This window comes from Prionailurus viverrinus, chromosome A2 (genome assembly GCF_022837055.1).
Source record: "Prionailurus viverrinus isolate Anna chromosome A2, UM_Priviv_1.0, whole genome shotgun sequence".
Taxonomy (NCBI): domain Eukaryota; kingdom Metazoa; phylum Chordata; class Mammalia; order Carnivora; family Felidae; genus Prionailurus; species Prionailurus viverrinus.
The window spans coordinates 15,525,375-15,539,833 of record NC_062562.1 but is presented as its reverse complement, the minus strand read 5'-3'; the positions used below and the strand labels follow the sequence as shown (position 1 = coordinate 15,539,833).

Sequence of the window (14,459 nt, the reverse complement as noted above, 5' to 3'; positions counted from 1 at the left end):
GTCTCCTGAGCCCGGGCACACCAGCCCTTGCCTCCTGCCTCACTCACACCCTGCCAGGTGCCCTGCTCCATGTCTGGCCTGGTGACTGTTACTGTTATTATGGCTTGTGCATTTGTTTATGTGGGAAGGATTGACGATGTGGGAAGGGGACAATAAGATAAGAATGGACACAAAATAGATTCAGATAGGACACAAATTGGATCCTGTTTGGCTCTGAGCTCCCTGGCGGCCAATGCCACAAGGAAGCCTGGTTGGTTCCACTGTGCCCCCTGGGTCAGTGATAGGGAAGTGGGGATGGGTGAGGAGAAGCCCAGGGCTTCTTGAACTGTGGGTGGGGAAGGGAGGTCACCCAGGAGGCCTGCTGAGAGAAGCCACTGGAAAGGAGGAGCCAGGTCCCAGGGAGTCATTCAGGATAACCCAGGGATGAGGTCCATGGAACGGGTGCTCAGGGCTTAGCAGGCCAAGGGCTGGCATCCCACCTAGGCACGGTCCTGGGAGGTGTGACAGGGCTCAGGACCCGGGTTGACGCCTGCCTCCTCTCCTCCTGCTGGCCCCTCCCCGGGCCCCATCTCCTGGCCCTTCCTAACTGACTGCTTTGACTCTCTCCGGCTTCCTTCCCTAGGGCCCAGGGATCCTCCTCTCTGAAGACGACTCCTTGTATGAGGGCACCTTCACCAGGGACCTGACCCTTGTGGGGAAGGTGAGGGCCACTGAGACCTATCCCCTCCTGGTCAAGCCTTGGCTGGAGCCTGTAATCTCCCCACTTGGACCCAGGGCTGAGGGTGTGGGCGGTGGGTGAAGGTAGGGAGGTGCCTCTCCCATGTCCACTGCGTCCAGAGGGTGGGCACAGTGACCCCCTGCCGTGGAAGTGGACTTCGAACCCTGGTCAGAGTCAAGAGGGGACAGGTGGGTTTGCCTTGGTGCACAGGGTGCTGGCGGCCTGGCCGTGTCTCCCTACAGGCCCCTCGTTGGGAATCCACCCCCTCCACCAGCATTGGCGCCTTGGAGTTAGTGTCCTTCAGAATATTCCTGCCTGGGCTGACCCAGCAGAAGGCAGTTGGGTCCCTGCTTGGGCCTTTGGGAATGTGGGGCTGTTTCAGTCTCCTGGTGACTGGAGGGCACTAAGGCATCTAATGGGTGGGCCCCGAGTGCTATGAATGGGACACTCATGAGGAAGGGACTGTCCCTCCCAGGGCCAGCAGGCCCTCAGGCCTTGCCGAGGCCTCTTCCTACTTCTGGACTTACCTCCTCCCCCTCTCCCCCGCCACCAAGTCCCACAGTAGTGGCTCTCCTGCTGTGACCTGAGAGTCCCTTTCTCTCTCCCTGCCAGTCTCCCACCTGAGGTGACCCTTTGGGCCGTTGGCACGGCTCTAGGTCAGGGCTTCTAAGGTGAGGGGATTAGGAGGCCCTCAGGGTGGGGCAGAGTGAACGGATGGTGGGAAGGCCACCCACCAGAGGCTAGCCTCTGTGACCCAGGATGGACAAGCAGGAGGCCTGTCATGATTGGATGGGAAGGCAGCTGGACGGACAGACCTTGTCTCCTTCCCTGGCTGCAGGGCAAGGTCACCTTCCCCAATGGCTTCACCCTGGAGGGCTCTTTTGGCAGCGGGCCAGGAGGAGGGCTGCATACCCAGGGCCTGCTGGACACGGCCGCCCTCCCGCCAGAACCAAGTGGCACCCGTAAGAGGTAAGAGCCTGGCCGCCCGGCCCGTGCATTCTGGAGCCTGACTGGGTGTGTCTGTGTGTGTCTGTTTCCACCCCAAGGACTCAGGTCTCGTCAGAGGGCCTTTTCTGTACATTCTCTTCATTCTTTATTCAGTTCCGAGGGCCCAGGTCACACAGCCCTCAAGTCAGAGACTCTTGGAATCAAGGGCTATGGCCTAACTTCGTACACCACAAAACCGGAGAAAAATATTAGGCACAGGCTTTGCTTCCACCCTGCTTTTTTTCTGGGAAGGGTACAAGACAGTTTGTGAAATAACACACGTAGACAAGAATAAAATGGAAAATAAAAGTGCGAGTTGGACTTCAAGGAAAGAAACATACAAATAGGCCTCACAGTGGTTTTGGCTGAGCATGAACCTGGCTCTGAGTTCCCTGGTAGCCAAGGTGAAGAAGGAAACTTGCTAAGTGGACTTATTGTCACTCTCATGGGGTATTTGAGAAGAGGATAGACTTCTTCCCATGGAGACAGAGTTCTTCCTTGGGGAACCGTAGTTCAAGTGGCGACTCTTGCTGTGTCTGTCAAGGTACGGATCACAGCATTTCAGATGTGGGGGGGGTGGGGAGAAGAGTTGATTACTAGACCCTTCCTCTTTGCTTGCTTCTTCTCCCTGACAGCAGGACCTGGGAGTAGACAGCAAACCCCAGAGGCCTGACCAAGCCTGGGTGGGGTGCAGGTGTAGGCAAATCTGTGAGCGTGATGTGGGAGTGCAGCGCTCCACGGGGCACATGCAGCCAGACCCCCGGGCCCGTTGGCCGAGATAAGACCGAGCTCAGGAAGGAACCAGGTGGGGTGGGAGGGAGAGCGGGGTCTCAAGGCAGGGGGATCCTGGACTTTGGGCCCGTTAGCTCTTAGGGCCAGACCTTGCTGTCTGGACTTGGCCTCCAGCTCTTCAGATCTTTCTGTCTCCTTTCCAGGGCCCTGTGTGTCCCTTTCTCTCTTCTCCACTGGGGAGCAGATTCTTTCTGTCCCTCTCTCTGCCTCTCCTTTCTTTCCCTGGAGCCTTGGAGGTCAGCCCTCCCAGTCCGCCCCCCTGTTCCTGGGCTCCGACTCTAGGCCAGGTGGGACATCCCCCTCTCCCTGAGGGCCCGGACGGGGTCCTGCCCACCGCAGCTCCAATCCCTGCCTCCCACCCTCCGCCACCTCCATCACAGGCAGCTAGGTGTGGGCGCCTTCCCCGCGGAGAGCCGCTGGCAGGGCGTCTACGGCCCCTTCCGGGACTTCGTTAGCGCCGGCTGCCCTGGGGACTTGCAGGAGGCCCTGCTGGGCTTCCACGTGCAGAACTCGAGGGAGCTTCGCAAGTCCCAGGAGTACCTGTGCTGCGAGAGGTGAGGCGCGGGCGTGTGCGTGAGTGTAGGCACGCGTGTGCCCAGCGGGGCATCCGGAGGGCCGGGGTTGGGGGTCTGTGGGACTCCCGCGTGGGCTGGGGAGGAAGGCTTCCTGGAGGGGGCAGGCCAGGACCCAGGTGTGGGTGAGAGATGTGTGTGCGCGGTGCCCCAGGACCCAGCCCGAGGACCGCGCGGGCAGAATGGAAGACGTCCTGGACGAGCTGCTGCAGCACCGGGAGCCCAGAGCCCTGCGGCAGTGCCTCAGGAAGGTGAGGGCCCTCGGGCAGGGGGGCCTGTGGGGAGGGGGCCTCCTCACTGCCCCTGGTGCTGGCCTGAGGGGCCAGCCCGGGGACCCTTTCTGCTCAGGGGGCCTCAGTGTTCTCATCTGTGAAACGGGAGCAGTCTTGGGAGTCTTGTCGGGGCTCCAGCCCCTGGCCCCGGTCACCTCTTTGTTGCCTTTGCACCTGCCAGGCTCTGAGCAACTCGCTGCACCCCCTGGGAAAGCTGCTCCGGACGCTGATGCTGACCTTCCAGGCCACGTATGCCGGCATCGGGGCCAACAAGCACCTGCAGGCGCTGGCCCAGGAGGAGGTGAAGCAGCATGCCCGGGAACTCTGGGCCGCCTACAGGTGAGCTCGGTGGCCTGTTGGGGACAGCCACAGCCCTGTAGAGGTAGAGCTCTGCTCTTCCCGGATGTCAGGTGCTCTGCCTAGCCCCCTGGGCAGGAACGGTGCCTCTGGATTGAGAAAGAGCCGGAGGCCGAGCAAAGGGGTTAGAAGGCAGGGAGATTATAGCACGGACTTCCTGGAGCCAGAGTCGGAGCCTCGACGGGCCCTGAGCTGACCCCTGACCCCAGGGGAGCTCCAGCCCCCTGCAGGCTGAGCCTGACTCTGGACTCAGACCCCATCTAACGTCACAGATGGGGGCCCTAGATGCTGTAGTTCCTTCTCTTGTGGGGTTCCAGCGCTGTCAGGCTGACGCCCTGTATTCCCAGCTTCCTAACTGCAGAGGCTTGGGAGCCGGGGCTCTGGGCCTCATGCTCCACGGCTCTGGTGGTGGGGGCGGATGCAGAGCCCGCTGCCCTGTCCTTTGGGGACTCGGGTTCCGTGGGAGGTGGCAGCCCAGCTCTCCCTCTCGTTGGTTTGCAGGGGTCTGCTGCAGGTGGCCTTACAGCGCAAGGGCCAGGCTCCAGAGGAAGACGAAGATACAGAGACAAGGTGATTGCTCCCCTGGGGCTAGGTCCAGGGAAGCCTCTGGAGCCTCCTTCGGAGGATAGGGGGAGGGGGGGCTTCTGGGGAAATCTCGGGCTCATGCTATCGACCACGCATTGTTCATTGACCACAAAGATCAGAATGACCCACGACCTCTGCTCCTTGAGCGACCTGGGAGGAGGCCCCGCCACAATGCATCAAATGCATCTTTGTTCGGGACGTGCCATCCCAGGCTCATCTCTCGGGTGTGCAGGGGGTGAGCAGCTGCCCCGGGCACCCTCCTCCCTGCACACAGATGGGGAGACAGGCCTGGCAGGGGCTGAGCCCGAGGTCGTGCAGAGTGGGAGTTTCGTCATTAAGCCTGTCTCCCTAGTCCCCCAAGACCACACCTTCCCGTTCTGCCTTTAGGTTTCAGGCCTAGAGATCCTGATCAGGGACGCCTGTCACTGTACTGCAGGATGCGTGGGAAACGGGGCTAGACGTTGGGTAGAACTTCCCCTCTGGAATCCTAGGAAGCCTAGAAAACCAGGCAGCAGAACTGGACTAGCCTGGAATGACGGCTGAGTGCTTTGCTGCAAGTCCCTTGTCTGTCCAGGGCCCGGGTTTTGCTTTCAGTCAAATGGGGATCAGATCCCACCCCACTTGCCATTTTGGTTGTGAGTCAAATGAGAGAATCAGGAGGCCCCAGATTTCAACCGAATGAGGGGATGACCAAGAACAGACTTAGGAAGGGCTTTCTAGAGAATGGAGGGGGCGGGGACACTTTGTCGGGGGACAAGGGGCTCTGTGGGCTCTTTGAGGGGCAGCCCAAGTAGTGGTCCCTACCCCCTAGGCTCCCACCCTGCTGGCCCCAACCTGTCCTGGCCACTTTCACTCAGGGACGTGCAGGTGCACGGATTGGTGCTGCCCCTTATACTGCCCAGCTTCTACTCGGAGCTCTTCACGCTCTACCTGCTTCTCCATGAGACGGAGGACGGTCTCTACAGCCAGGGCATTGCCCACCTGAGCCTCTTCCCCGACACCAAGCTGCTTGAGTTCCTGGACGTGCAGAAGTAAGCCTTCCCTCCTTGCCATGTTTGCCAGGGCCCCCATGAACACAGGATACGAAATGCAGTTGAAATTGTCTAGCAAAAAAGGGGGTGGTGGTAATTGGCTCGAGTGCCCATGAAGTTCTAGGATTATGCTGGTGTGGCGGGTTTCAGGTGTGGCTGGATCTAGCTACTTAACCTCACGGTGAAGGGAAGCACCGTCTCTTGATGTATCTCTGGCTCCCATTTATGGTGAAACACAGGGTACCAGCCATTCAAGGTTTATACTCTACCAGCTCAGTCCCCGCACTGTGCCCCAGGGAGCTGGTGTCCCCTTCCCAGCTCCAGCCGGGAGCTGTCCCTCACTGGCTTGGCTGGGGTCTGGAGCCTGCCCCTAAATGCTGGCTGTGGCCCACAGCGGCCAGCCTGCCTCAATATCTGCCACTGGGGCTGGGGCAGGCGTCCTGCTCCCAGCAGCTGGACTGAGAGTGGGGGGAAGGGAGATCCTCAAGGGGAAACTGAGGACTGTTCTGGGAGCAGGTCCCTTCTACCCTCAGTGCCCCTTCTCATCCGTCGATACTATGAGTGACCGCCTGCCCAATGGGGGGCATGGGACCTCTCCTTCCACACCTGGTCTCCCTTGTCACACCGCGATGGTGTTTCCCACCCACCCCCTCCAAAACCCTGTTTCCCCTTTCATCGTGAATGTCTCCTGCATCTGACTGGTCACCAGCCCAGACACCTGGTTGCCAACCGCTTCCCAAGCTTCCTTCCTCCCCAACTCTTGCTGCTGCCTCTGTGCTGCTTCCTCCATGCTGGCCTCCCTGCTCCATTGTTTCCCCAAGTCCTTGCCCTGTGCTGCACTGCATGGCACCCACATCCCTCCCTGTTCACCAGCCTGCACTGGCTCACCGAGCCTCCAGAACAGTCTCTTCTGCTGTCATTCTCTGTCTGGCCCAACCCCTGGGACTTCGCTCATAGGGTCCCTTGGCCCACAGCGCTGCCCCTCACCCCTATCCAAGTTTTGGGGGGGCCGTCTTCTCCAGGGATCTGTCCCAGCCTCCCTTGCCTTGGTCTCCATGCGGGAGCTCCAAGGTGCCATTGCGGACCCCTTCCCTGCGCTCAGTCCTGCTACGGGACACGGTATATGGGGGGGTTGCCCTCTGACCTCAGACCCTGCCCCCTCCTCCTGGCAGAGGCTCTGTGTCATACTTGTTTAATTTCAGGCACCTGTGGCCCCTCAAGGACCTCACGCTGACAACCAATCAGGTGAGAAGGTGGGTCCGTTAGCTGCCCCAGGTAGGGGGGAGGCCTGAACCCTGAGCTGGGCCCCCCACGGTTTGCTCAGGCCTCTTTGTGTTTCAACAAGCCCTTGGGTCCGGGGGCCACCGAAATAGGTACCCATAGGGACCCAGTGACTATCGGCTATTGGAATAATTATCTTCTCTATCCATTTTGGTCCCCCCAACCGCCTGGAGACCATTTATCCCACTTCACAGTTGAGTAGACTGAGGCTCATGGTGGAGCTGTGACTTACCCTGGGTCACTCGAGCTTCTGGGCGGGGCTGTGCTGGAGCCAGTGATGGGGAAAGTGGGCGGCAAGAGCTCCAGCCCCGGAGGGCCAGAGGGACGGAGCTGGGGGGCGGACCGTGGCCTCATCCAACCCGCGCTCCCCGCCCCCCACCATGCAGAGACTCTCCCTGGTCAGGGACAAGTGCTTCCTGTCAGCCACTGAGTGTCTGCAGAAGATCATGTGAGTCTGCGCCCTGGGGAGGGTGGGGGACCAGAGGCGGGAGTGATGGGGCCCCTGGTGGGGACTGAACCCGGGGGCCTCAATCTGGAGCCCACTACCCTGCCGCAGCACCACGGTGGACCCCCGCGAGAAGCTGGAGGTGCTGGAGAGGACATACGGGGAAATTGAGGCCACGGTGTCGCGGGTGCTGGGCCAGGAGCACAAGCTGCCCATGGACGACCTGCTGCCGCTGCTCATCTACGTGGTGTCACGTGCCCGGTGAGCCCCGGGCCAGGCCGGGAGCTGGGGTGGGGGGGCTGCAGGACGATCCCTTCCCACCCTGCCCGGCCCCCAGCCAGGACACAGGCTGAAGCCTTCAACATCAGGGTTTCTGAGCACAGCTTTTCTTGGTACAAAGCGGGAGGCGGAGGCCCAGAGAGGCCCGCCTCGGGTCCCGGATGGGGAGCAGAGCGGGGACCACCTCCCAGGTGTCCAGCCACCCAGGCCAGGGCTCCTTGCCCAGCCGTGTGGTGCCTGCCCCTGATGGGCCCCTTCTCCCTCTCACTGCGGGGGTGGATGCCTCCAGAATCCAGCACCTGGGAGCCGAGATCCACCTGATCCGTGACATGATGGACCCCATCCACACGGGAGGCCTGTATGACTTCTTACTCACGGCCCTGGAGGTGAGGGACAGAGGTGGTGGACTGGGGCCAAAATACCCTGGTCGGTGGGACAGACCCAAGTGCATAGTGGGGATGAACCCAAATTCACTGCTCGTGTGTGCTTCTGCGGGGCGGGCCTCACCGAGCCTCCGGGCCTGCCCTTGTTGAGGGCGGGGAGGCCCCGCAGTTCACCCCACCCCTGGGGCCCCGGGACCCTGGGCATGTTCCAGGCTGCATCCCTGAGCGGACCGGGAGAGGGAGGCCCCACTTCCTTGCAGACTGTGGCTGGGGGCTGAGCTGGAGACGTGGTGCTCCCGGCCCGGGAGGCGGCTGTGCTCCCTGGTGTTGGGCCGTGTTTGTGTGGGGCTGGGGGCCGGCAGGCCAGCTTCCCCCTCAGCCTCGCCTCTTTCCCGCCAGTCCTGTTACGAGCACATCCAGAAGGAAGATATGAGGCTGCACCGCTTTCCCGGCCGCGGGGACTCCAGACGGCCCTGGTAGCCCGGCTGCTCCCGGGCCGACCGCAGAGCTGAGAGGGGCCGCCATGGTCCAGCCTGGCCCTCGTCGCCCACAGAGCAGAGGACAGGAGGGGCCCCTGGAGGCGGTTCCCGGAGGGGAGGGGCAGTTAGTTTCTTCCAGGGAGACGCTGCTGCTGCCTGCAGTGGGCCGAGGGCGAGGGTGACACGCGTGGGCCCGGAGCCGGGGGCTCCCCCTCCCCCTCGCCCTGCCCCTAGGTCGGTGTTGGATGACCTCCCTGACCTGCAGCGGCTCACCGGCCTTTTTGCTGCCCGAGCCTGGCTCCCACACAGACCTCGCGGGGCCTCGGCGTCGCCGTCTGTTTACCAGCGGACTAGATGGTCTGTGACGGGCCTTCCGCCCGTCTTGCTGGATCCCGGAGTCCTTCTGGAAGTTTGACTTTTTAGGCTGCCGGGCTGAGATTCTCACATCATCGTCGGTGGTGTTCCCTGTTTCCTGGTCAGAGGCTCTACGTTGCTAGTGAGGCCGCTTTTCATGAGGCCTTTTGTCCAGGGGTGGCCTCCTAGGGTCCTGCCTTGTTTCCGACTCTGCCCCGGGACTGAGCTGGTCTCTCTGGGCTGCGGGGCTGGACAAACCCCAGTCCACCCTGACCTGCTGGGTGGCCTCCAGCAAGGTCCTAAGAGCCACACGCCTGCAGCCCACGGGCCCGTGTGCAGGGGGACAGCAGTGGCATGGGGCCATCTGTGCTCTGTCCAGGCTCAAGACCCTGCAGGTGCAGGGGGAGGACAGGGGGTCTCAGGGGCCTTGGGGAGGGGAGGACTTTGTTCCCACAATGGTTTCCATGTGGGACTGAGAGACACGGGAGCTCCGTCTTGGGGCAGCCTCACCCCTGCCTGGCCTCGGTTTCTTCTCCCCACATCGAGGGGCTTCCACCTGGTGACCTGCGGGGCCCCCCCCTGCCCTGTCACAGGAGACGTGTGACAATAGGCGGGGTGACTGATCTGAAGAAGTCCAGGGGCGAAGCATGGGGAGAGGGTGGATTTATGCAGGGATGTAGCCCTGGAGGGAGAGCTGGGCCCGGCCGCCACAGCCGCCCTGCCACCGTGCCCTGGATCGTGAGCAACTCAGGTCACCGTCCTTGGCTCCAGGTGTGCTCTCCGGAAATGAGCACTGACCTCGAGGCCCGTGAGGGAGGCTCTCAGAAAGCCCAGCCACTCCTGAGCCCCAGGCGGAAGCCCCCCAGGAGTCTCAGGGTGGGGGGCTGGTGGTGGCTGGGGGCACCCACAGACCCTGAGAGGATGGAGGGCAGGAAGAGTGAGGATATCCGGATGCCATGGGCCTTCGAGCTTACCCAGGACGCTGCCACTGCTATTTAATCCTCTCAACGGTGACCAGCTCCTTCTTGTCCCTTGACGAGTAGAACACGCTTGCCTCAAGGCGGCCCTGAGTGGTAGGACGCCTGCAGCCTCACCCCAGAGGCTGCCCCCCCAAGCTCCCTCCAGCCCCCCACACCACCCGGCCTCCGTCAGGATCCGAGAACTCTCACTGTAGCTCCGATTCACCAGGACCCCTCCACCCGCCCTGTGGCCGGGCCTTGCCCAGTACCAGCGGAGCTGGAGCCTCTGGGCAGGGACGGGAGCGGCCGAGGGCGGCCGCGCTGTGGCAGCCAAAACCCGAGACAGTGAGGACATTGCCAGCCGAGGTCAGTGCTGCATTCGCAGAAGAGACGCTTGGAACCGGGCAGCCCGCCTGCCTCGTGGGCGCCTCGGGAGGCTGATGGAGACGGGTCACCTGCGGGGACCCCAGCGAGGACCTCTCCCAGCTGCTGCGGGAGCCCCTTTGGCTGCAGGGTCCTACGTCTCGGGAGGTCAGGTTGGCCACCAGGACCTCATGGTCCCCTGTGCCGGAGAGCTGCGAGCCCAAGGGGGCCCCGTTCCTTGACACCTGCAGGCGGCTTTCTGACAGGCTGCACGGGGCCGCACCAGCCCTGTCCCCGGGGGCCTGGGTTTGGGGCTGAGAGAGAGACACCCGAGAGATTAAATGACCTCTCAGTGAGCAGACGCGTTGGAGTCACAGCCTGACCTCCCCCTCCCTTCCACGGCAGCCCTGGGCCTACATGCGGCCTCCCATGGTGCCCCTCAACTCCTGCTTCCTGCACCCGCATTTCCCTTCCTCCCCGCCTGCTCTCCAGCTCCCGCCCCTCGTCGTTCTGTGCCCCACACGCGCCCTCCTCCGGTCCCCTGGGTCCCAGCTGCTCCGTCCTCACAGGCCCAGCTCACGTGAGGCCCTCATGTCCCAAGGAATGAGCCCCCCGGCCCCGCTCCAGGGCCCGCTCCCTGGCCCAGTCGTGTTACTGGTGCCTGACGGTGGGTGCCTGCTCCCCCGCCCTCGATCTCCAGGCGCAGCAACGCCCTCCGCCTCTCCCTGGGCCGGCAGCGATGGCAGTGAGCGTGAGGGTGGAAACGGGTGGATTTGGGAAAGGTTGGACTGTGAAGGACCCCAGCCCCGGGCCGGGTCCGCATTCAAGACTGGCCGGGGTGGCATCTGTGAAAACAGAAGCCCCTCGGGTGTGACCAGCACAGGCAGGGACCCACGTGGAACGGAGGGCTGGCCACGCTCAGGCCAGGAGCAGCCGGGAAGTTGTTGCCAAACCCTCAGAGAAAGGGGGGAAAAGGCAACGCCCTCTCTGTTTGGGGCTCAGGTTCCTGTCCCCGGGGCACCACACCCGGCAGCAATGTGGCCGGTCCAGCAGGTTGTCTCCGGGCGCTAATCTGTTGCGGGTGTTGCGCTCCCACAGCAGGAAGTGTCACGAGGCGGCCAGGTTACACCTGTTGACCAGTTGTGGCTGGTGATCGGTCAGGGCACAGAGGGGCCCCACGAAGCCCCCCGCCTCCCTCCCTCAGTCAGCGAGCCTCACCAGGGGCCTCTTGGATGCCAGCCCCGTTCCCTGCACAGGCTACAATCTGGGACGTGGCCAACAAGGCCCCCGCCCTCTTCAGGTGAGAAGGGCCAGCTGTCCTCCCAGAAAGGGACCAATGACAGGGAGTAGAGGAAGCGGGAGAAGCCGAGTCCACAGCTACTGAGAATGGGAGCTGCCAGGCATCTTAGAGGGATGCCAGTTCTGACTAGGCCTCTATTCTGATCGCCCCCAAGGGTGCTGGGACCAGGGCACGGCCCAGACAAACCCCTTGCCCACTGCAGCCTTGGACAAGGCTGGAGGGAGAGTGTGGGGGGCAGCCAGAGGGGCGTGGGGCTGCTGGAGAAGCCTTAGCAATGCTGAAGGGAGGCCAGCCCTCCCTGAGCGGGGAACTAAGTGAGCCTCGTGGCCTCAGCTGTCGTCTCTCCCAGAGGGATGGCCACCCACCATGGGACCAGTGAGGGGCAGGGACTGCCCTCCTGTGGCCACTGGGGAAGGGGTAAGTTCAGGGTTAGAGTCAAGGTCAGTGTCAGGGGTTAGGGTTAAGGTCAGAAGCAAGGTCAGTGTCAGATTAGAATAAGGGTCAAGGTTGGAGTTCAAGTTAAGGTTAGAGTGAGAGGAAATGTCAGGTTCAGGTCAGTTCAGGGTCCTGGTCCAGGTCAGGACTTTACTGGCTGGCCTCGCCCAGGGTTGTGTGGACGTGAGCTCTGGCTTTGACTCTTGCTGTGGGCCGGAACCAGGGGTGGGGGCCAGGCTGCCAAGGCCTTGACCGTGGCCCAGTCCCTCCCCAGACTGGGTCTTGTTTGCTGTCTCTAAGAACCCTCACTTTGCAAGACCACTGTTCTGCCATCCGGGGAAGGAAGGGAAGAGTGGGCAAGAGGTGAGGCTGGGGGTCTGGCGCCGTGAAGGTGCCCGGGCAGCGACCCCTTCCAGATGTGGTGCTGGTGCCGCTAGAGAGAAGGGCTCAGTTTGCAGAACGGGGCTGGAGTCACTAAGTACAGTATTCATGACCCACCTGAGGCTGGGGGCTACGGCCCGGCCCCTGCAGCGTCCTGTTGCGGTTTTAAACAGAAACATTCATTGAGCGTGGCTGGGACTCCAAACCGGTGGAAGTAAGTAAGACCCGCTGGTCCCCTGTGTTGGGGAGCGGCCCGCCGGTGTCTGGGCTCTCTCCCCCGGCGCCAGGGGCGGGGGTTGGTAAGGAGGGTTTGAAGCCTCGTATCTATCTGAAATTCACATCTGAGGTTTGCCAAACAGGAGATCTCTCAGCCCTGACTCATCAGCAAATCAGAACCCCGGGGGCAGAGAACAGGGAGAGGCTGTGAAGGGGAAGGGGGGTCTAAGGGAGTATTCAGCTGCCCCCCTCACCCCCGGGCCAAGCAGTCCTGTGACGCTTGCTGGGCAGTGCAGGGGTGGGGGGGGACACAGAGTTAGCCAGAGCGCTTGGAGTACCCTTGGGTGAAGGCTGCTGGTGGCTGGGGACAGATGAGTCCTGCCCTGGATTTTCCCTGGGGACAGTGACCCCTTCCCTTGCTCTGCTGGCTGGAAAGGACCTGCAGAGGCTGGTCTGCCCAGGGCAGCATCGAGGCTCTTCCTCTGTGTGTCCTGAGCTGGGGCGGCTATGCCCGGGTCGGGGAGGGGCCTGGGTCTGTGTGTGGGGAAGGGCTAGCAGTCCTGCTCGTCTTACCCAGTCTTCCAACTGTCACTTCCAGGCCTGCCTTCGGAGGCAAGCGCTCCCCTGCCACCCCCCACATCTGCAGTCCTCAGGAGACGAGTGGTGGGAGAAGAGAGCAGGGGACCAGCAATGCACACGGGACCTCCCTGAGACCCAGGTCTCGGGGCCACTGCTTCATCCAAAGGGACCTTCTACACCCTGCTGGTCATACGGCCGCACCAGGCTCAGTTTCAGGAACCAAAAGAACGTAAGAGGAACCAGGTGCAAACTGTCAGTTGGTGGGGGCGCCTGGGTGGCTCAGTCGCTTGAGCATCTGACTCTTGATACGAGCTTGGGTTGTGACCCCAGGGTCATAGGGCCTGAGCCCTGCGTCGGGTCCACACTGGGTGTGGAGCCTGGTTAAGATTGTCTCCCTCCCTCTGCCCCTCTCCCCCACTCACACATGTTCTCTCTCTCTCAAAACCCAAAAAAGCCCATCAGTTGGTGCCCGCTCTGTAAATGGTGCAGACAGGCTGTTTACCGGCAGCCTCTGGTCTGTCTCTGACACCAGTGTAGGACCCTCTTAATCACGAGTTCGTGCATTTCATTCGGGTGTGGCCAAGGGTCAGTCCCAGGCCCCAGGCATCCTCAGGGATAAACGCAGGTGCCAGCCTCTGAGCTGAGACCAACCCTGTGCTTGCACACTGAACCTTGCCGTTGCCTCCGAGGAAGGGGGGCATCGGTGATTGGGCGGCTCTTTGTGTCCCGTCCTGCGTGGGGTCCTGCTCGCTGCAGGAGAAGGAGCCCTGGAGGCACTCACAGTCTTCGTGGTCAGGGCAGGAAGGGAGGGCTGCGTCCTGGCAGATGGCACCGTGGAACTGGAACTCGAGGGATGAATTTGCCAGGCGGGGGGTTGGCACGCCTGGCAGAAGGAAAGGCAGGGACAGAGGCCGGGAAGTGGGGAAGGGCCCGGCTTTCCCAGAATGTGGAGAACTGGGAACCGAATCAAGGAGAAGTCAGGCAAACCCAAGGTGAGAAAGCCTTGCAAAACCCGTGGGGGCCTTTTCCCACATTTCCCGATTTTCACCCTCCTACGATGTTGTCCTCTGTCCCCATGATGGTTGTCAAACACCCACCAGTTCTTTCTCCCTCTTCCCATCGAGATGCGGAGGCAAAAACCCCTGCCCTTAAACCTTGGCCTTTGACGATGCAGTGGGACAGAGGCCACCAGCCTTGTGAGGCTGGGATCCAGAAGCTCACGTGGCCTCTGCCAGTTCCCCTGGACATCCATGCTGGGAGCATTTCACCACAGAGAGAGAAGTCTGCCACCCTGAGCGGCCATGTGGGGAGACCGTGTGGGGACAGCAGACAGAGAGAGAGGTGGACGCCCAGTGGAGCCAGCTCATCGGGGATCTGGTTGTTTGGGTCTCCCAGCCCAGACCCTGAGCACGTGAATGAGAACACTTCTGGGGTGACTGCAGCCTTGGCCGCCCTCTCACTGGAACCTTAGGAGACCCCCCTACAAACAACAGCTGCCTGGCCTAGCCAGTGGGCCCCAGATTCATGAGAGAACCAAACAGCGCTGGTGTTTCAAGCCACGGTTTGGGGGTGTCTTTTTAATGTGACAACAGATGAACGGAACAGTCCTTTCGCCATTATCCACTATTCATCATTTAATTAAAAACACTTTTATATGCTTCATTTAAAAAAAAAAGTTTTTTCTCATTGCA

General features: G+C 61.8%; 1 protein-coding gene across 5 annotated transcripts in view; it reads left to right on the top strand.

Annotated features, from left to right (window-relative positions):
- The window catches only part of ALS2CL (ALS2 C-terminal like), a 27,100-nt gene extending 12,641 nt beyond the window's left edge, over positions 1-14,459 (top strand). The window contains exons 14-26 of one of the 5 annotated variants that reach the window (XR_007149048.1): positions 623-700; positions 1,557-1,687; positions 2,878-3,051; positions 3,224-3,320; positions 3,523-3,680; positions 4,200-4,268; positions 5,141-5,314; positions 6,517-6,559; positions 6,982-7,043; positions 7,152-7,301; positions 7,609-7,705; positions 8,102-10,030; positions 12,788-14,459. Coding sequence is in view for 1 of the 5 variants with exons in the window: in XM_047844671.1 (XP_047700627.1) it covers positions 623-700; positions 1,557-1,687; positions 2,878-3,051; positions 3,224-3,320; positions 3,523-3,680; positions 4,200-4,268; positions 5,141-5,314; positions 6,517-6,559; positions 6,982-7,043; positions 7,152-7,301; positions 7,609-7,705; positions 8,102-8,182 (1,314 nt within the window). In the remaining 4 variants the exon portion in view is untranslated. Of the gene's footprint in view, positions 1-622; positions 701-1,556; positions 1,688-2,877; positions 3,052-3,223; positions 3,321-3,522; positions 3,681-4,199; positions 4,269-5,140; positions 5,315-6,516; positions 6,568-6,981; positions 7,044-7,151; positions 7,302-7,608; positions 7,706-8,101 lie in introns of all 5 variants that reach the window. The other 4 variants (XR_007149046.1, XR_007149047.1, XR_007149056.1 and 1 more) reach the window with 4 other exon arrangements.